The sequence below is a fragment of the Molossus molossus genome, unplaced genomic scaffold (assembly GCF_014108415.1).
Source record: "Molossus molossus isolate mMolMol1 unplaced genomic scaffold, mMolMol1.p scaffold_m16_p_12, whole genome shotgun sequence".
Lineage (NCBI taxonomy): Eukaryota > Metazoa > Chordata > Mammalia > Chiroptera > Molossidae > Molossus > Molossus molossus.
In genome coordinates this window covers 52,057,409-52,080,406 of record NW_023425347.1, presented here as the reverse complement: position 1 = coordinate 52,080,406, position 22,998 = coordinate 52,057,409, and the positions used below count along the sequence as shown (strand labels likewise).

At 35.6% G+C, this 22,998-nt stretch overlaps 1 protein-coding gene across 3 annotated transcripts; it reads right to left on the bottom strand.

Annotated features, from left to right (window-relative positions):
- Positions 1-614: 614 nt before the first annotated feature.
- DEPDC1 (DEP domain containing 1) lies at positions 615-19,328 on the bottom strand. 3 transcript variants are annotated; one of them, XM_036255776.1, is made up of 12 exons: positions 19,242-19,328; positions 17,381-17,646; positions 14,397-14,553; positions 13,872-13,990; positions 13,322-13,452; positions 11,188-11,235; positions 7,732-7,872; positions 5,630-6,481; positions 5,039-5,211; positions 3,000-3,176; positions 1,556-1,741; positions 615-881 (listed from the first exon to the last, which is right to left on the bottom strand). In XM_036255776.1, exons 1-12 carry the CDS (start codon positions 19,287-19,289, stop codon positions 753-755), a joined length of 2,427 nt encoding a protein of 808 aa, XP_036111669.1. In that variant the 5' UTR covers positions 19,290-19,328; the 3' UTR covers positions 615-752. The 3 variants fall into 3 exon arrangements, with proteins under 3 accessions (XP_036111669.1, XP_036111668.1, XP_036111670.1); XM_036255775.1 differs by having other exon boundaries at positions 681-881; positions 17,579-17,646; positions 19,242-19,292; XM_036255777.1 differs by lacking the exon at positions 5,630-6,481 and having other exon boundaries at positions 738-881; positions 19,242-19,289.
- Between the last annotated feature and the right edge of the window lie 3,670 nt (positions 19,329-22,998).

The window sequence follows — 22,998 nt, the reverse complement described above, 5'->3', positions numbered from 1 at the left end:
AAAATAAATACTTTAAGGAAAGAGATTTTGTGTTATTCATCATTGTCTCTCCAGATCTAAAATAATGAAAGGCTCATAGTAGTTGCTGAACAAATATCTTTTGAATGAATACATGATTGCCTTATACTTAGGTATTTATCGAAACAAAATGAATGACTGAAGCAGTTAGAATAAACTTTAAGGCAAACCAGTCTAATATACACATATTTTAAAAACACATACATATATAAATAGATAAAAAGTAGAAACAATATATATATATGAGTGCAATATTTAGCAGTCAAGAATTGAGTTATCAAATATTCTTCACTTAGAAACAAAAATAACCCTAAACAACTAATTCTTTAAGCTAATACCCATAAACACACATGCTGACTATTTTTCTTTTAAAAACAGAATTATAGCTTAATCTTGCTGAATATGTCAGTTCTAAAAATTCAAGTAAATATAATTTTAGCACACACCATGATAGCCTTTCCAGATAGTTGTATTAAAAAAACCAAAGTATTGTTTGTGGTTAAAATATCTGGTATCACCTACAGTTACAGTCTCTCAGTTGGGATCCACTAGTTTCTTAGCAGTCTAACATTGATAAAAAGGATTTGGGCACACCTTTATATAATGTGCTTTATTTAGAAAAATACTAAATAATAAATAGACCTCCTTTTAAAAAAGTAGTTGGATTCTTAGATATGGCTTTATTTACTAAAGTCCCATAAGTATTCTATAATTTGTAATTCAGTTAGTATCTTCTACTGTGAAATTGGTTTTCTTAAAATTAGCATTGGTTGCTTGATTGTAGGTTTGTCCCCAAAAAGTGCTGCTTCACTCTCCGTGGTTGGAAATCTTTTCTGATATATCAGTGGATATTCCTTCTGAAACTTAAAAATGAGGTAAGGACTTAGAGGATCTTTAATATTATTATCCTAGCTGAAACCAGTATTTTAAAAGAATTTGGAGCCTTTCTCAAAGATGTATTGCAAAGATGAATATCTTTCAATTTATCCTTGTTTCTCCCTCTGCTTTCTCATATATAAAAGGTACACTATAAGATTTCTTCCATTTCAGCATCAACTTTCTGGGATTCTCTTCTGCTAAATCTCCCCCTAACCTGCAGATCTCCTTTCTTCCCCCTGGCAAAACCTATAATGGTCACAGGAATTTAGTATATTTCATAATTCTTTGAGTGTCTCAGATCTGAAATTGAACTTGCCAGAATCATGTGGCTACTGGTTCTTGATGTAGAGCTAACAATTCTAAATGGTAATGATGAGTCACTAAGTTATGTAATATAATCCAAATTTTGTAATTGTTTTACCATCCTAATCCAAACTAGAATAATAAAGAACACTAGTAGTGGAGTGTACCTATTATTATTATTAAAATTTAATGGTAAAGAGTAAACTAGGCAGGAAGTCATATATAGATAATATATCCAATGTTTAGAATACAAAATATTAAAATGAGAAATTAAAGTCTAAGTGATATTAAATAATAATCAGCAACAGCATATTAGAAAATACTTATGCAATTGAGAAACTGCTCATTCCCTTACCTGTTTTAGTTTTTTCCTTTTCTCCTTTAAAGTTAAACTCTTGTTTCTAATAATATTCTCTAAAAGTTCTGCAATTGCATCTTGAGAGGTAGAAACTTTCTGTTCATCAAACTCCTGAGCACTAATCTGCTTACAGTATGAATACGTTGGCAAAGGAACAATCAGTTCATCTCCAGGATTTTTAATCTATAGAGAACAAAATGATAAAAAGTCTATTAATTCTGGTCATGTGCCTATTTGATAGAGTTTTTTGATGGGTTTTAGTACCTATTATTTTGCCACCAAACAATCAACACTTTAAGAAGGGTCTAAATTCTAGCTCTGCAACCTACTAGCTTTAATTCAGTAAGTTATTTAACTTTTCTTGGCCTGTAAAATGTCCCAGAATTCCATGAAATAATGTATATAAACTGTTTGGCACATAAGGTATTAAATAAAAGTAGCTATCATCATTATTGCTATTAATCATGGATTTTATTACTTTAACTATAAAACAACAATTGAAGTGGTATTTTAATTCATCTTAAAAGATGAATGTTCTGACATAGTAACAGTTAAAAGTATTCTACTGTTTTTAAGGTACAAGGGCATGGGCCGAGACCGTAACATATGTTGACAGAGAAAGAAATTATAGGGGGTAGTTATATAATTATAAGCCAAGGCAATATTAGAATGGTATGTATGGGAAGAAATATAAATATATGTGCTGGGCAGCAAAAGACTGAATATAGACCCCTGCTGTTTTTGACTGCTCAGTATTCCTTCTCTCCTTCCTATAACAGTTCCTTCCTATTGTATCTCTACTGTCCTGACCTTTTTTGAAGAAAAAGGCCCTTTCTTCAACACACTCACCCTCAATTACCCAAAGGATGTGCATTTAAATTTTCAAATTGGAGATGGAGGGATGCTCTTCTTTCCTTTGGATTACTAACATTAAGTCTGTAACTCAAAAGCTTTAATCAGCCATATTTCATCATATGAAGGGCCATTTGTCAAATACAGGACCAAAATGAAAATAAGAGATGAAAGGATGAAAACAGAGTCCTATTGCTATTTGAGCCCCATATTCTGTCTATATTCCTGACTTTTAGAGGTTATTTATGTGAGCTGACAATGTGTCCCTTTCTGTGGAGGCGAGTTCAAGATGAGTTTGCCATTTGCAACTGACTAATGCAGATACTTTTTTGTTTTGTTTTGTTTCAAACTATAAGAGAACAGTTATTTGAAAATAACAGAGGTAGAAGAAGCAATTTGTAGAAGAAATAGGCTTAGGAAACAAATTATAGAGGTTAAGGAAGGGCCCCTGGAGCTTAAAAGTGAGGAAGGTAAAGGTGACTTGCCTGGGGAATGGGGAAGGGGGGAGGGGTTGGGGGAAGGAAAAAGCCCAGGCGAGCTCCCAGGAGGTAAAATGCCCAGTGCAGAGAATGTTAAGACTTATACATACATGGCCCTTTTTTAAGTAGTCAAGGTGTTTCTCCACTGCAGTCTGTAAGTAAGAGGGTACTTGAAGAATTTCCTGATGATGATCCATTAAGAAAGAAACTAATCTTGCAGCAAGAAGCTCATCAAGATCCACCTCTTCGGCACAGCATAGCACACACCGAGAAAAAGTGTGTATCATCTAAACCACATTAAAAGATGTGAACTTAAAAACCTAAGGTTTTATATGAATCAGAATATCAGTAACTTCTGGGTAGCATTATGCTGAAGTATTGAGATAAAATGATAAGCAGACTTCAGCTTAAAATGAAAAAAATTATTATATTAGAAAGGTAAGAATGTCTATTATTCTTCTTAAAGTATTTAAATCTTTCTAAAGAATTATAAAAAGCTTAGTCTTTAATTTTGTCACAATTTCATCAGCAAATGCCATAGGTTCCATTAATACCATATAGATATGTTGCTTAAAGACTATTAGAGAGCAATGACTTATTACATTAAATGAATCCCACAAAAACACAAACCAGGAGAATATATAACACATAAATGTTAGTGGTAATGAGGAGTCTCAAATTCTGGGATACATTTTATGTTGCAGAGCTCATTTACTCTCATTCATATCCATATTACCCATATAAAACATATAATCCATATAAGACATACCCACGCATACCTCATTCTAAAATAATTAGAATATCACAATTCTCCCCCCCCCCCATAACATAACATTGAGTATACTGAAGTGAAATTGTTTCATTTCTGCATGTCAGGCAGGTTTTCCTATCTCCTTCCAATGCTTAGTCCTCAGCTTTTATTCTTCTCAGCTTCGTAGAGCTCGTTCAACTACCTCTCCAAAAAGTCTGCCTTCTGCCTGAACTTTCTTCACCAGATTCACATTTCCAACATTTTGTTGGATACATTTCACCTGGATGTCCTATAAGCTCAAACTCAAAAAGTGTAAAAACCAAAATGATTTCCTTCCTACTCATGTCTCTCAAAATATGTTCTTTCAAAAACTGATGCTACAATTACTCAATAATAATTCTTCCTCTTTATATTAGGTCAGTCATTAAAAAAGAACTGTCCTGCCCTGGCCAGTTTGGCTCAGCGGTTGGAGCATCGGCCTGCGGTCCTGAGAGACCCGGGTTCGGTTCCCGCTAAGGGCACGTACCTCGGCTGCAGTTTGTCCCCGGCCCTGGTCGGTTGTGTGGGTGGCAGCCACTCGATGTGTTCCTTTCACGTCGATGTTTCTCTCTCTCTCTCTCTGTTCCTCTCTCTCCCTCCCACTCTACCTGAACAAAAAATGGAAAAGTGTCCTCGGGTGAGGATAAAAAAAAAAAAAAAAAAAAAAAAGAACTGTCCTTAGAGTTGAAATATAGAGCTTAGCTCCAGATTCCTAGCGACAAAAACCTCTTGTAAACTGAAGCTGCATTGTGAGGAAGAGTAGCTCTTGAGAGATGGAGAAGAGAAGGGATACTATATTCAAGAATTCATTTCCAATCAATATCTGCACATAAATGTCTCTTCCCTCATCCTCATATAGAACTTGAGACGGCTTCATAGTAGTTTCATCTAACTTCTTACCCACAATGACACGCCATTCTTAATTCCCATAATTCATCAAATACAACTTACCACAACCTCTGACACACTTTGACTTTATATGCCTTTCCATTAATTCTCTGCTTCAAAGAGTTAATGCCCTTAGGCTTCCAACAGTATCTATATCTCCTCTTCCCTCCCCACCAAACAGAACTGACACAAAACAATATCATATGATCTGACTATGAAGTGATACAGGATGAGTGAAGAGGCAAAATCCTCAGACAAAAGATCAAGATGTGAAAGTATAACAGACTGGGCACAAAGAATTAATATACTAAAATTTTGTTTCTAGGCAATGTTAGACTTTTAAGGTCCTTTCTAACCCAAGAAACTACAATTTCAAGACCACAACCTCACTCATGTAGCATTTTAGATGATTTGATTTTCTTTTTTTGGTTTATGAACCAGGCTTATTCTTTCCTTAAGAAATCAACTTACCAGTGATCTTATACCCATTGCATCATGAAGTTGGGGCATATCAACATTTTGACTCATTCGAGAAATCATGCGCATTAGAAGTTGAAGCTTTCTACGATTTGGTGGGGGAAGTAACAAACAACATAACTGGAGTGCACTGATGGCAACCCTCTCTAAATGAGGTTGCAGCAAACCTAGAAGGCAAAGTCCCCCCCCCAAAAGAAATCATCAATGACATTAGTTGCTTTCATATTTTTAGCATATAGAGTTAAGAAGGCAAAATAATATTTCAGAATTTTTCTTGTAACTATTCCTAGAAATTTTCACATCCCTCAAAAGCATAGTATGATTCTCATTAATTTCTTCGAGTATTAACATCCTATATCTAATACAAATAAAGTGAGTCAGAATAAGCGAAATTAAAAAAAAAAGAAAGTGCTTTAGGCAAGTAGAATAAATCTTGGTTATGCCATGACAAGAGTCTTTTACAATAAGAAACTTTCTTTTTGGAGGGGGAAAAAAAGCAATTTCAGACAAGAAAAGCCAGGTAAGCAAAAATAGTTAGTAAACACTAGAAGTTAATATTACATGCATTGGAAGCATCAACCTTACTTTGTGTGCCAGTCAACAAAGAAGAAGCTGAAGGTAAAGAGTTTTCTGAAAGTTCTATTGTACTTTTGCAGAGTCTTTTATTGATTGTGGTACTAGACTCTCCGAGTTCACCTTCCATAGCTGTGTGCACACTTGTGCTGCCTTGTCCAAGATTTGGTTTCATGATAATTTCAGCCACTGGCATATTGATATAACTATTCCTCCTCGTACTACTTTTTAAAAGTAAACTCTGAGATCTACAAAGCTGTTTTGACTTGCTTTTCCCATTATGTAACTCCTCTTGGTCTTGAACAGTCATAGTAGAGGTTCTTTTAAAACCAACACAGAGTGGCTTCTGAATACTTTCCTCTGAATGAAGATTCATTATGGATTCCTGCTTGGTCTCAGACTCTAAAAATTGTTTATTGTTTTGTTCTTCTATGTTCAGAATAGATTGATGGAGGACACTGGAGACCTCTTTACTTGAATTCCCTGGTAAATCTACAACTCCTTCTAAAGAATGGCATCTTGCTTTGATGTTAGAGGATAGAACATGCATACTACTTAAGCCTATTAAATTATGACAACTTCCTCCTATTATGTCATTAGCACTGGCTCTTCTGTTTTTTAAATTAACTAGCTGCATTTTCTTAACACATTGTTCTTGAAATCCATGATCACTTATCTGCAGTCTCTCAGTAGTATCTGATTCTTCTTTGTTTTTGTCTTTATGAAGCAGACTGAGAAGAAGACACTCAGTTGATTTGAAGGAATTCAAACTGTTTAAGTGAAGGATTTTTGAAGACTGTGGATCATCTTGGATTTTATGTGTCCCACTGGGTCTATCTGAAACTGTGATGTAGCCACAAAAAACTACCAGGAAATGAAACAAAAATTAAGATGCAACTGTATGACAGTGGACAACAATAAAACAAAAACAAGTTAAAAAAATAAAGCATCACTATAGTATATTGTTAGTATAGTACAAACAGCAGTTGAATTCAGAAGCCACTTAATAGGACACATGCAACATTCAGTTACAAAGTGCAAGACTGACTAGAGGTTTTCTAATTTGTGACATCAATAACTTTAAAATTTATTTCAACAACTGAATTAAATGGATTGAATCAAAACATTAAAGATCTGCTCATAGTCTACAAGTATTAGAAAGCTCTTAATTATAACTGTAGTATAATAAAATATATATTTGGTCTTTGTCGCTAGTAGTTGGCATAGAGCTCCTAAAACCCTTGGAATTCCTGGAGTGAAAGGAGCCTTCTGTTATTCATAATGAGCCTATTTGAACACATCTGAGTTTATGCTAACGAGGTGACTTATGGCTGGCCTTGCTTAGAAGGTTGGAATCTTCAGCCCTAACTCAGACCTCCCTGGAGGAGCTGGAGATTTAATTCAATCACCAATGAATTAATTAATCAATCATGCCTATGTAAGGAAACCTAAATCAAAACTCTGAAACATTAAGTTTAAGAAAGCTTAGGGGCTGGTGAATACACTGATGTGCTTAGAAAGGTGGCATTCCTGGAAACGGCACAGAAACAAAAGCTCATACCTTACCCTATGTATCTCCTTCCATTTGGCTCTTTCAGACTTGCATCCTTTATAACAAACTGGTAATCATCAAATAAAGCACTTTCCAGAGTTCTGAGTCCCTGCAGTGAATTATTAAACCTGAAGGGTGTGATGCGCATTTCTGCATTGGTAGTTAGCCGGGGGGAAGAACGAGTAACCCTGAGGACCTCATTTGTGGCTGATGCCTGTCGTGAGGGCGGTCTTGTGGAACTCAGCTCTTGATCTGTGGAGTCTGCCCTAACATTGTTGGTTTGTATCAGACTTTTCCCTTAACTTGAGGGCTACCTCTAGGCAGTTAGCGTCAAAAATAAATTCAATTGTAAGACACCCAACTGGTGTTGAGTATAGGTGCTGGAATACGTTTGAAATACTGGAAAACAACACAACAGCAACAACCAGACTATTTCTGAGTTTTAAAATAATTTATAGCTTGCTACCTTCATATTTACCTATACTTGTTGATCTTTTAACTTATGGGAGACTTGAAACTTTAATAAAATAAATTTAAACAGTAAGTAAAAATATATACATACCCAAAATGTTCACAAATAATTCATAATACTCAAAGGTAAGTAGAGGTTCAGGGAGATCTAGAAAATAATCTGCAATTGTTCTGAATACATCTCGTTCAAATCCAACATAAGTTGGGTTATTCATATCATTACTTCTTGGCCCTAAGAAGTAAACGACAAAAAAATGTCAGCAAAATTTAAAAGAAGATTTTAAAATATAGTTATAAAAAATATGAAACCTGTATTTCATGAAGGAGCTGTGTTTAAAAACAAATTCTGTCAAAATTCAAACATCTAAAGGTTGTGCACATCTCATTACTTCTCATCTTTTCAGTAGAAATCACTTCAAGCAATTACTAGTATTTAAAAAATATCCACATGCCTGAAACACTGCACGTAAAGCAAAATTTGAAATATATTTTAAGCACTAGGAAAGTTTATTTTAATGGAATTTTATCACAATTCATTTAATAAAGCAAAAAATATTTGGATAATGTAAATAATTCCTACAAATTTTCTTTGGCATGAAGCATAACCTTAATGAGTTTAAGAAAATATCTTTAGATTTGTTTCATTAGCTTAATGTTATTGAAATAACCATGCCTACTCATCAGTGTTTTCCTCAGAAATAAGATCTGATTTCATGTTATAGACGAGGAAACTGAAACTCAGAGTAACTTGCTCAAGATGAAAGAGCCCTTGGTGGCAAAGCTAGAATTAGAACTTTGAGCAGTATAAAGCGAGAGCAACACCCAGGACCTTAAAGTCCAACATTGAAAGTGTGGTCCACGGACTACATAATCAGAATATCCAAAGTGCCTATTAAAATGTAAGCTCCTCTATAGAGATGAGAATCTATGGAGATGGTGTGTAGAATTACTGACCTAGAAATGTTTGCCTCTACTTTACTAACCTAGGAGTTTTCAAACACTGATCTGGGCATCTCTGCCCTAAGAATTTTGAAGAATAGTTAAAAAAAAAAAAAAAAAATTCCTGACATGTTGAATCATCTAAATCAGAATCGTTGGCAAGTCTTCCATTGTGACTGTGATATGCATTCAAGTTTGAGAGTTAGTATGCTTTCCTTCCTTCCTCCCTTCCTCCCTTCCTCCCTTCCCTCCCTCCCTCCCTCCCTCCCTCCCTCCCTCCCTTTTGTGGTATGTGCCCCTAGCGGGAACCAAACCCGGGACTCTATGGTCCGCAGGCTGACGCTCAACCGCTGAGCCAAACTGGCCAGGGCTGTATGCTATCTTTCAAGTTAAAATTTTTCTTTTCTTAAAGCCAAATGATCTCTTACTTCTGTTCCCAAACCTTTGTGTGGCCCCCCACCTGTGTGAGTACACACACTAAAAAGGGGTTAAAGAAAACAAATCATATATACACACATTTAATAGCTTAAAGGCTAATATGGGTTTTATGTGGAGCAAAATAGATATTTTTCTAAGGAGGATATAAGAAATATTCTTAATATATAGAATAAAAAATTGATAATCATTAGAAGTTTTCTAAGACAAAATAGTTTACTGTAATTAAAAATACAGAATTTATAGTTAGATAATCTGGGTTTGACCACATAGCTCCTTATGTATTAAGAGTCTTTTCTAAGCCTTAGTTTGCTTTCTAGGAAAAAAAAAAAAGTATATGATCACTAATTATATATCACAGGAAAACTGTGAGGTATTAAATAACAAGTAGAAGTCTTAATACTTCTTCTGGCTACATTTATTGCCATTGAACTGGAATCCAGTAAATTATATCTTTGGTATCATTTAGGTATGACATGAACTGGGAAGAAAGAGAAGACACAAATCCCTTAAGATGAGGTATCAGAGAAATACCTGGAAGTATGCTTATCTGATTGAAAACATAGCCAAGGTATGAGACTGAAGAGCAGTTAGGTAGGGGGAAGGTAGAAAGAAAATCTAAAAAACTTTAAGATTATGACCAAGATCTTTACCTCAATTTAATTAATTAAATCTTTCTGTAACTTACATTATTTACACTTTATTCTGTTATTTTGTCATATTGACACCCAGTGGACAACAAGGGAATATATACTTATCTCAAACATTAATAAAACACTAATTTTATAAAAACTAGAAAAATACCTTTGTAATGGAATTAAATATAATTTAAATATTTAAAAATTAAAAGTTAAATATAATTTAACTTTTGATGATTTAGAATCCTACCCTCTGTAAATTTTTACAACTGATTTAGAAAGCATTTAGGGTTTTGTATCTGAATGGGGGTCTTAAAAAATTACCACTGATTACTGTGAAAAAAGCTTGATGAAATGTTAAAAAATAATTTGCTAATTAGTGACAGACCTGTTTTCATAAAAGTCCCAGTATATGCCAGCAATTTTCAACCTTTTTATCTACACATAAATTAACAACTAAAATTCTGCAACACACCAACACATATTTTTGCTGATCTGACAAAAACAGGTGCAATTTTGATTGATTTACAAAAAAATAATAACAATTACCTATCCTTTTTTGCTTCAAAGTGACGCTTAAAAATATCAGGTGCCTATACTTGTATATAAGGATTTCTGGCACTAAGAATTAACCAATCAAATGCAACCTTATTATGTGACGTGACCAATACGATATGACTCCACTATATGACCTATATATTTTATGGTTCAAGACAGGGCATTCACACAGAATGGCTGTTCTTGTGTTGGCTGTTGTCATTTATTAATTTGTCAATCTAAGGGCAAAGAGGTCAGTGCCCCTGACTAAATAGTCAGGTACTGCAATGTTTTAAAAATTTTGTGGCACACCAGTTGAAAATCTCTGGTATATCCTAGAGTAGAAGCATGTCACGGAGCACCTGAATGTTGAAGCTGTGTGCAATGGCGAGGGGTATGAAGTGGATTTAAAAAGACTCCATTTCTGATCAAAACTTTCCATTTATAAGCTGCTTTACTTACAAGCTGCTACTTGAATTCTTTGGGCCTTACTGAGGCAACTTCTGTAGATTATACCTAAATATCCTTTGAGATTCTCTAGCCCAGCGATTCTCAACCTGTGGGTGGCGACCCCTTTGGGTGTCGAATGACCCTTTCAAAGGGGTCGCCTAAGACATAACAGTAGCAAAATTACAGTTATGAAGTAGCAGCAAAAATAATTTTATGGTTGGGAGTCACCACAACATGAAGAACTGTATTAAAGGGTCGCGGCATTAGGAAGGTTGAGAACCACTGCTCTAGCCTATGATTTTATGAGAACTGATCCATAATTATGAGCTTGAATTATAAAATTATGATTTGCATGAAAAAAGTTAAGGGCTCTATAACATAATCCATATGGAAAGAAATGTAATCAGTTCTACTACAGTTTCACTTAAACATCAAAAGCAATTATAGACTTAAATTTTATTAGGACTTTAATACATTATCTAAAAAATTTTCTTGGTTCTTGTTAAATACTATCAATATAAAACATATATATATATTGTTTAACTTACAATTTGCTAGGCACTTCATGGCAGATAATACCCAGTGAGGAAGATCATCTACACATTAAAAAAAAACAACAAAAAACTAACATTGTTTAGTAATTCACATTTTTTGACAGTATATTTAAAACTTAACACTTATTATAATTACACATGTACGTGATAACATGTACATGTACATGTATATGGCCAAGATAAAAAATAATTATGTTTAACAAGACACAGGGCCAAGACAATATTTTAAAATGCAAGTTAAAAAACTTAGACACGAGTTTGACTCTTGCCACAATATAAAAAACAATTAGCTACCCCCAAATCAAGGATAATTATTTTATGGGAGGTGGTTAGGATATAAACTAACATTCATCTGTATCCTTTATCACCATCCTTTCTTTATCCTTATTTCTATTCTGACTATAGCTATGCTATTTGAATATTACTGATTTGAGTGAGACCTATGATTGAAACAAGGTATATTTAAATAATAGTGTGCTTTTACACAGAGGCCTGCTTCAAATCTTTTAATTGCCACTAACTGAAATATGCTGCATAAAATCTAGCAGATTTTTTATCCAAACTTAAAAACCACACAAACACTTGACTTGAAAGTTTATGGTTATAAAGAATAGAAAGCTTGGACTGGTTGGTGTGGCTCAGTGGTTGAACGTCGACCTATGCACCATGAGGTTGCCGGTTCGATTCCTGGTCAGGGCACATGCCCAGGTTGTGGGGGCCATACAGGAGGCGGCCAATCGATGTTCTCTCTCATCGATGTTTCTCTCTCTCTCTCTAAAATCAATAAAGAAATAAAAAAGAGAATAGAAAGCTCAGATGAGAGTATACACGGTTATTTTACATAACATAGAAATGGTCCAAAGCCAAATGCATTTACAACATAAACTCTTTTCTTTAAAAAAAAAGGGGGGGGGTTATTATTTTTTTTTGAGTGAGCACAGGAGATAGAAACATCAATGTTAGAGAGAAACATAGATCAGAGCCTCCTGCATGTCCTGCACCGGGGATTTGGCCCGAAACCTGGGTATGTGCCCTGACTGAGTATTGAACCAGGACCTCTCAGCCCATGGGATGATGCTCAATCCACTGAGCCACATTGGCCGAACATATAAGATAAACTTTTAAGTTTTGACATTTGCTATTTGTACTTAAATGAAAACCTCAAAGTTCTTGCCCACAGAAAGAAACTCAAAGTAATGCATCTCAATTAATTCTATAAATAGCAATTGATTTTATATATATATATAAAAAATGATGCAAGGCCTGGCCGGGTGGCTCAGTTGGTTGGAGTGTCATGCTATGTGCCAGAAGGTCATGGGTTCAATTCCTGGATGGGCACATACCCAGTTGCCAGTTCTGTCCCTGGTTGGGGTGCATATGGGAGGCAAATGATCGATGTTTCTCTCTCTCTAAAATCAATAAACATATCCTTCCTTGAGGATGGAAAAAAAAGATTCAAAATTCTGAGATTGATATATTTCTTATAATCTAAGTTTTCTAATGTATTTTTCTAATGTATCTGGCTTGAATTATTTCCCTGATTTTCCTATCTTATATCTACAATCAATATAAGTATATATAACAATGTAATATAAAAAAAATACATATATAAACTACAAAGCCAATGAAATGCTTTTTAGAAGATGATGTTGAAAAGTTGGGCTTATTTTATTGTGTTACTTTGGTTTTGCATATATGTCTTGACCCTTTAAATTTCTATATAACTATTCATGAAAGCACCAGGAAGGCATGGTCATTTCCCTCTTGTTCATCACTACATCATGAGCATAATGCCTGGCACATTACAGGTCTTCAATAAAATGTGACTAATCAATAGCTGTAATTATATTTGCATATTTTTTTGGATGTTTAACCCTGCCATTTTAAAAAAATCATGACTATACCTTAAGAGTTAAAATAATATATATATAATATCCACTTAAGCCCTTGCTGGTTTGCTCAGTGGTTAGAGCATCGGCTGCAGATCAGAGAGTCATGGGTTCGATTCCAGTCAAGGGCATGTACCTTGGTTGCAGTTTGGTCTCCGGACCTGGTTGGGGTCGTGCAGGAGGCTATAACCTTTGTTAACAAGTATAAAAAGATTCCAACTTCTTTTATTGATACCAACCTGATTTGTCTTGTAGTATAACTACTCCATGTTTACTTGTATTGGTCATGTTGTACATTATATACTGAGGAATCACTTGTTTTGGATTTATGACTTCTTCTAGGGATGACACACCTAAAATGGTTTGCAGGCTAAATAGAAGAAGAATAAAAACATTTTTCCTCCATAAAATAAGTAGAATAGAATATAAATATAAAAGAAGTTGGCAAACAAAACCCTCAGAGTATGTTTTCTTTTCTTCCTGAAACCAAACTTTGAAGGCTTATATTTAGTATCTAATTTTAAATATATTTACCTTAATAACTTCTGAAGAATTCCAATTTAGACTACAAACTAATGACTACAAGTTTATTTTTTTTTAAAAAGCACGTCATATTGAAAACATTCTATTTCTACCATACTAGAATTCCAATAAGATTAAGAAACATATACAGGCTAAATTCTATGCTTTGGGAACTAAACTGTTTTTGCATTTGTATATATGGACAAAACTGGCAAATTAACATCCTAAGTATCTGTGGAACTTGGCTATAGCTTTGTTTCAGCTTACTAGATCAGAATAATGTATCTCCAAACTTCTTCAACATCTTTCTGGCTTATTTCTCTACCATCAACTGAGTTTTCTTTATCTTCATTGAGTATTTCACAGTTCATGTTTTCTGTATTTTCCTGAAAAAAAGAATTACTTTGACTTAACATGCTATGCTCAAATTAAGAAAATACTGAACTGACACCACTCCATGTGGAGCTATAAGGTAAGTGCCACCTCAAAAAATAATGTAACATAAAGCTTTTGGTTTTGCAGCTGTCCCTATCACTCTCACTCTCTAATCAATTAGAAACAAAACATGTTTAAATTATACAATTACTGCTTCAAATATGTCTCACTACCTTTTTTTTTTTTACTGTTTCTATGGATGCCAAACAAATTTACACATACATTTTTAGAATATAATGTAGGCTGAGTTTCAAGCACTGACTTCAAATATTAAAGAATCATTTACTTTTAATGATTCTATTATTAAGCACATGGTAATTATATTTAAATTAGAGATTAGTAAAAAGGATGTTTTACCTGAGAGAACTGTAATCCATGCTTTTTAGGAGTTCTACGAGATAAGTTTCGTAATTTAAAAATACTGTCTTTATCTTTGAAGAAGTTCTCTATGCTGTGTTTTCTCAATTCTGGATGCCTTTGTGGAAGAGTTTTAAGTGGAGAATTTGCAGGAAATCTAGTTTAAGAACAACATGCAATTAAATAGTGTGAGACCAGAAACAAACTTTTAGTGCCTAATTATCTCTCTAAAAAAAAAAAAAAAAATCACAAAAACATACACACACTGATTTATGTTATCAAGGAATGACACTTCTGTAAAAATTGATTTTCCCATTAAACCATTAAAATTATTTTAGGTTTCCTGCTTTCTTTCTTTAAAAAATTTTTTTTATTGATCTTTCAGAGAAAGGGAGAGGGAGAGAGAACACCTGCATGCCCCCTGCTAGGAATTAAGCCCGAAACCTGGGCACGTGCCCAGGTGCCCTGGCCAGAAATCGAACCAGGGACAACTTGGTGCATGGAATGACGCTCAATCCACTGAGTCACATACTGGCTGGGCGTATCCTTTCTTTAGTACATTGTGCCTATTTTCAGTTTATTTCTGGATAACTCAAGGTTATTATTAGAATCAGTTATGCTGGAAAAGTATCATTTACATATAAAATGGTTTAGAATGTTACATTTTCTAATTTTTTTTTATAAGTTATCTAATTTTTATATATTTTCTGTCCTTTGACTATGATTATCCTTATTTCCAGAACTTGGTCTCTGTTACTTTTGAAGCTTTTTCCTTTAATTTTAATATAAATATTTCAAAGATACAAAAAAGTACAGAAAATATAAAACATCTCTATATATAACCATCAACCAATGCAATTAACATTTTACCAAATATTTCATCTTTTTTTCCCCTTCTATTTCTTTCTTCCTAAGAGAAATCATTAACCTATAGTTAGTGTATGTCTTTCTTGTTCACGTCTTTATACTTTTAATAAACATACAAAAAAAAAAAAACATGGTTTGATGTATTTTTTTTCACTCAACAGTATCTTTTATCATACAATAAATGTATGCATGTTTTTAGTCACCTTAAAAGTTCTGTTTTATTCCTCCATCCTAAAATACTTTCTTACATTATCTCATAAGAGTTGTATTTTCATATATAGAAATTTAATTCATGTACAAGTTACACCAAGTTCCCATATATGTATGGGTTTGTGTATTCTCAGTACTTGTTTTAATTTAAGCCCACATATCAGGTTAAGGCTATTCTCCCCTCTTTGTTCTTCAAAATTGCCTTGGACCTTTATATTACTAAATAAACTTTAGAATCTGCTTGTCAAATGCAACAAAACAATTATGAGAGTTTTGAATAAAAATGCACTGAATTTATCAATTTGGGAAGAAGAGGCTATTTATGATACAAAGTCTTCTCATTTATGAAGATATCCTTCTCCACTTACTACCTTCAATTGTATAACTTCCCTCAGTAAGGTCTTACATATTTTGGTAAACTTTATTTTTATATACTTTATAGTTATATATTGTTAAAGTCTAGAAGAGAGGGACTAGTTGAAGAGTTACGCAGAATTTCAGGTAAGAGAATAACAGTCTAATAAAAGAATATTCTTAGTGTAGAGAGAACTGGACAGATCAGAGAACTTCTGAGGCAGCAAAATAGAAATGGTATGATAATTAAATCATATTTAAGAGGAGAAGGGAAAGAGTCAAGGCATCTATAGGGAAGATAGTGCCATTTATTCAGATATGAATATAAAAAGATAAGATTTAGGTTAAGAGATGATAGTGATTTTCTACATATTTGAAGTGCCTATGCTATAGGGGGGGAAAAGTGTCTAAAGCTTAGGCGAGATATTTTGGTTGAAGGTTTGCAAGTCATGAGAAAAGTAGGTGAAGACATAGCGTAAGATTACCCAGGGAGAGTGGTGAAAAAAGTCTAGGACCTTGCAAACCAGTAACAGCTAAAGGATAAGCAGCAGCAAAGGGAGCCCACCAAGGTGACTAAGCAATAATTAAGAGAAAAGATTTCTAGAGCGTTATACAAAACGAATTGTTATATGCCTGTTATTGCTGTTTACTTGTATGGCATTAAGTCATCTTTGATAGCAGGCAAGAATCAATTTCTAAGATATTTCATATGAAAAATACTAATTCTGTAGAGGAAAAAAAGCATGGATATTAGAATCCAAGGACCTAGTTTAATGGAAATGTAACAAAGACTCCTGGGTACATGAGAGAAAAGCAATTATGAGGCCTGAGGGACTCAGCAAGGCTCCACATAAGAGGTTACAATAGAGCTAACATGAAAAGAAATTTATTTACTAGTCTGACAAATGGGTAGAGTGTTTCAAGGTGGAAGAACATATTTCAGAGAGAGGGAACATGATTTGTTAGAGCATGGTTTCAGCTTCATCTGTGAAAAGGAGCTAATATCGACCCTGCTTAGCTATTATCAGTATTAAATAAAAAAACGTGTTAAGTCATAAAGCAGGGTCTCTGATACCCAATAAATACTTAATTATTTTCTTTTACCTGATACCCAATAAATACTTAATTATTTCTTGTTATTTATTACATAAAGTTTGCTGTTATTTATCTTATCACATGTATTCCTAAATGCATGTGATAAGCTCTTATGAAGATCATATGTTACTTGAAGGCAAGGAACTGTGACAATTTGTCTTATAATCCTTGACTCCATGAAACTAAAGGTTAATAATGATCTGTCCTTAAAATGTTAACGAGCTTTCAAAATTCCACCCAATTCCTTATTTTATTATATACACTATCAAATGTTTTAAAAGTTTGAATTGTGCAGGTATTAACTTTAACTTCTAACTGGTCTTGAGACTAAGAGCAGTCACAATTCTCTACAGAAAATACTACTTCTTCTAAAGAAGCTGCTGCTTTAGTAGAAATGTAATAGAAGTAGAGTTAAATTTGAAGTAATTCAATTTTCATGTTATTTCTTTGTTCAGTACCTGAATAGCTGACTGTTGTCATAAAGATTTTCTGATCCCCATCTGCCTTTAATATCTTCAATTACATGATTCTTAAGAAATTTTCTCAGTAGTTGGATAGTCTGTTGCCTTGTTACTTCAGGACCAAAATTACTATTATTTCTTAATAGGTTATAAAGCCAATCCACTGCTTCTCCTGCTGTAAAACAATTGCCATACTTTTTAAAGTGTTGCCTGTGTTTTCTTAGAGGCATTCCTGCTCGAAAAGATGTGGTCACTTCATTCCACTGAAAAAGAAGTAAAATATTTTTAAAAAATTAATAAAAAATTTACATCTCTTACTGATTTGAAATAAATTAGACAAAATTATTTCTACTACATCTAATTACATTACAACATTTCATGAAGAAATCTTATTTGTGCTATAGAAAATTTAATGTCTCATATTTATTTTTATTAATTCTGCTGTAATATTTTTATGTAAGTTTTTTTTTTTTTTTTTTAAGTAAAAGCACTTCATTGGCAGGTTGGCTTATTTGGGAAACCTAGGAATAATGAAGAACTGCAATGAACCTGTCCTTTAGTCCTCAATAGAGAAAGCATTTATTCCTGTGTGTTTTTTTTTTAAATAAATCTCAACTAATATTAATAATATGATGGTAGCACTTGTTTCAGACACTATGCTTTATATTATTTCACTTTAATTCTCACAATTCTATGACTATTACTATCCCGTTTTTAGATGAGGAATATGAAGCAGAGAGAGATTTAATAATTTGAACAAGGTTACACAGCTCAGTGATGAACCCAGGCATTCAAACCCAGGTTTGATTGACTCCAGCACCTGAACTTGTAACCACTGTGCTGGCCACAAACACAGTCATGGCAGAAAGCAGTTTCACTGGTAAGACACCTTTAATATTATAAAATAGCTTATGCATTTACTATAGAATCTCTTACGTGAAGATTCCAATAGTGAACACAGAACAGATGGGGTAAATTCAGTAAATCTTAAGTCCACCGTGCATTTAATGACACTGTGCTATATCTACATTTTTAAAACACGTATTTTCCAAACTGTCCTCAAATCACCCACACTCTTGGACTTGTGGCAGCTCTAACAGCAGAGCACGAAGGCGGTGGTGGGGTAGACTTAACACATCCCTTTTATAGATTAGGTTTCATCTGCAACCCCAGCTAAGCCACTGCCAGCTAAGTTACACTCCTCTAACCTCTGTGGCCCCAACATCGCAACGCAGAATTTAACCGGTCAAAACACAAAACCCGTCTTTTCTTCCCACACCTACACATTTCACATAGTTATTCAAGAAACGCACTGAGCTGCAACCTAGCCCCCGGGTACCTTGTTTCTTATTCTACGTTTCACATGCACACCCCTCCAGAAAGTGCTAAGGGGGGACCTGCATTGATCACCAGCCCTCCTTGCCGTGGGCACTGAGGCTCGCAGAAGCTGTGACTGCCTCTCCGGATTCACATAAGCAGGGGCACAGGGGCCTCTTGGACTGAAGGAAGGTCCACATTTGTGCGTACAAACCCAGCGGCTGCCGACAGCGTTCCGGGAGGGCCGCCCACACCCCGGGTCGTTTGGGCACAGGCAGCGGTACCCACTGGCATCCGCTGGTACGTCCCGCATTGGGTTCTACAGGGCCGGCCAAACGAACCTGCCGCGCTCGGGCCTGGCCCAGTCTGACCCTACAAGCAATGAAACTCATGGAATTCTTCTGGAACTCCATGGATGAGTAGAGTCCCGCGTGGGGAGCGCCCCGAACACGGCGTGAGGAGGAGGCGCCTTCGGGGCAAGCGAGGGGGACAGACCGCTCCGCCACCCCGGCGGCTGATCTGTCGCTCCACGCCGTCTTACCAGCTTGGTGGCCCGATAAGGCCCGGGAGGTACACCCCGACGCTCCATGCCGCCCTCCGGGCCTGGAGGTCCGTCAGCGCCCAGTGCGGTGCATGGCGGGGAAGGTTACAGCCCTGCCGCGGAGCCGACGGCGGCGTGGCTGGGACAACCGTCGGCCCCGCCGCCGATTTGAATATCTCAGTGGCTGCACTGATTGGCTACGCGCCGGGTCACGTGACGCCGCGACCTGGCCGCAGCCGGCGTGGGCGGTGGAGGCTGCTCTGAGCCTGGTGCGCGGCGCCGGTGGCTGGTACGGGCCGGTGTGCGCGGGGGCCGGGCTGGTGGGCCGGCCCGTCAGTCTCACCGACTTCCCTGGAGCCGCGGCTCTCTCCCCCTTGAGGTCGTGGGAGGGCCGGAGTCAAGTTTCCACACTCCTGACGGGTGAGGCGGCTCAGTCCCACTGGATTGTTTGCAGCCCGGCCTTTGGTTGGAAGGAATTTGAAATGTGAAAAGAAAAAACAAACCCTGGCCCTGAAAGGCGCTTGACTAGTGGTTAACTTGCAAAGGAACGCATCCCCGGAGCGTGACTGCCATTTGACAAACCCCTTGGTTTTGCTTTGAAAATACTCCCTCGGTATTCGTTGCGGTGCTGTCACCCTCGTACGTTTCGCAGGTGCCGTGATTCCGTTCTCCCCGGTGCAGAAATGTAGGTTTACCTCCTCCCAGCCCCTGATTCGGAGGTCAGTGGGGGCGTGGGGAGATTTCCCTCAGGACATTCAGTAAGGGGTGGGGGAAGGTTCTGTGAAACTTGGCCAAATTGCTTCCCCCAGGAAGATCTACTTAGCCTATTTTTATAAGAATCCGTTTAGGTCATGATTATATACACTTATGGGATTTTAGAAATACACAGGAAACCTCATTTCTCAAATGACAAAAACTAAGATCCTGTTGGCAGATTCTTACAAGTAATTTTATTTCTCGCATCAGGTTTTTAGGAGTCACGTTATCATTTTTTTCCCCACTCCTCTACACCAGGAATTCTCAGGTGGGTTATACACCACCTGCATTAGAATCACCTGGGATACTTATTAAAAATGCACATTCCTTGGCTCCCCCAAGCAATGTGGGGGTGCGTGTGTGTATGGAGGGGCGTGGCAGGGTGTGCACAGTGTATATTAGGGGTGGAGAAGCTTGGGTCTCTGCAGACTTTGTGGAGCTGAGCTTCTGGAATACCCACAGACTGCTTACCTGTGGACTTTTATAAGAGAAAAACAAGAGCCTCTGTTAATTTATTCTTAACAGCTGAACCTAATCTTAATTGACAGACTGAATGTCACAAAATGAAATGAAATGGCTGTATCACCTCTTAAATATGACAAAGCAAAATTTTTCCACCTAGACAGAGATTATGTCTCAGGATACTTTCGCCACTCTGCCCATGCAGTTTCATTTATTCCCACTAGAATGTAAGTTTTATTGCAGAGACTGTATCTATAAGTTTGTTCACTACTATATCTCCAGTTGCTAAACAGCATGTGGTAGGAATTTAGTAAATAGTTAGTGAATGGAAAAGTTTTTTTCTAATCACTTAAAAGAAAGCTTGTATATGGGTGATACAATCCAGTGATCTTTCCTTCCCTGGAAACTTTATACAATCTTTCTGTATGTTTGTAAGATTTACTTATTCTTAATGTGCAGCCATTCTACCATACTATGCCTAGTTATGAGTCTGATTTCATGACTCTTGACTAATATTTGGTCTGATAAAATTAATCCTTTTAAACTTCTCCAGTCTGTTTTCCTCCCTTCTTCAGAAACTTTATTAATTGTTTAGTCTCCTGGATCTAATTTTCTAGTGTCCTTCTTTCTATAATTTTTATTTTCTTTAAGTTTCTGAGAGAATTCTTCCAACTTAGCTTCAAACTCACCGGTCCAATATCCTTTACTCCCTTATGTTTTAGTAACTCACTATGAGGTGCTCAAAAATGACCCTCGTCTTTGAACTGCTGATTTTTTTTTATTGTGTGCATTTATTTTCTTTAATGATGTATTTTTATAAGAGACTTAAAGAATTTACTATGAGTAACTGAGATGAGTCCCAGTAAAGACTGGGTAAGTCCATGCAAATATTTAAAAATAAGTATTCTTTACTTTTCCCAGATCCTGCATTCTCAAGTATGTAGGCAGCTGTATGCTGTAGTTTAGGGTTAGAAGTAAAATTTACGCTCATGGTTTTGTCTGGCAGTTGACTCTCATTCCTTTAGGGAATACAGACCTCCTCATTTGAGCTTCTACTGTAATGTGTATTCTGAATAGACCCTTCCATCTTCCTTGCTCCCAGGAATGAGCACCACATCCAGCTGTTGAATCATAGCATTCTGCTCCCCTGACTTATTGAGGTGACCAAGCTGAGTGAAATAGAGTCCTTTGAGACACCTCCCCCCATCCCCATACCAAACTGGGCCAAGAGGAAAGAGCCTTTTCTTTCTGGTGATTAAATTGAGAGAATATGAGCCAGAGCCAGTGGTGTCGATAGTTAGAGCTGAATGGAGACTTCTAGTCTGGTAAAATACACTGATGCCTAAGAGAAACAGAAATGAGAGCTAGAAAGGGCTAGGTTTAGTCTTTCTGAGGATAACTTACATCCCCTGGAATTTGATTTATATATATATATATAATTTTTACAACTTCTTTTAGTTTGTTTAGATTTTTGTCACTTACCATCCAAAGATCTCCAGTAAAAGATAATTTTGAAGAATATGAATGACAATGATGTATCTCAGGGAGGATGCTTTTTAACTCCTTGGTAAGGCTTTATGTCATTATAATATGTTATGAAGCCCTATATAGATAACAGAGAAGCCATATAACTACATTGGGGAAAGTGTCAGGATTGCTCACAATGAGGTGCTGGCCTTCCTGAGGAGCTTCTCAGGTGTTTGACAACTAAGCTTGTTGTGGCACCTATAACTTTTTGCATTTAGTGGGGAGTTTTATCTCCTGAAACCTCGTGTGTGTGTGTGTGTGTGTGTGTGTGTGTGTGTGTTTATTTAGACAGTTTTGTTCCCTTCTCTTTCATTAATATTTAATTAGCTGCTTATGCTAACAGGACTCAAAGAATATTGCTTCTAACCTAGCTCTGCCACTAATTAGCTATGAGACCTTCTAAAGTCACATTCTTGTTTTTTTATTTTGTCATCTGTAAAATGAAGGAGTTGAAGTAGATTTCTAAGATTCTTCCTATTTCAGTCATTTATAATAAATTAACCAATGCCAGAACATATATTTATTTGACAGTGACTTTAATACTACATTTTATAAATGTGTTTTGAAAAACATTTTACTGGGTTTGTTTTTGTTCTTCTCAATCATTAAATAGTATTCATAAAAGTAATTTTACCTTGGGGCATTTAATTTAATACCTTAGTTAAGATCATTCTAAAAGTAATTTTACCTTGGGGCATTTAATTTAATACATTAGTTAAGATCATTCTAATAATGGTACCAAAATACAACTGAATAAGAGAATGTATTAGAGATGCATTACTGATTTTAAGTGATTTAAAAATTGTTCATTTATTTTCCAATGATTCTTTTGATGTATTCTTTTATTTTCCAAAATAGTTGTACTGCTTTATAATTCTATTATATTATTTAATGGTATTTGTTAGAAATTTTAAACCAGATAACTAGTATATATGTATATATGATATATATGTTTATTATTGACATTATACATGTATATAATAACATATACTTATAACATTACATTTATTTA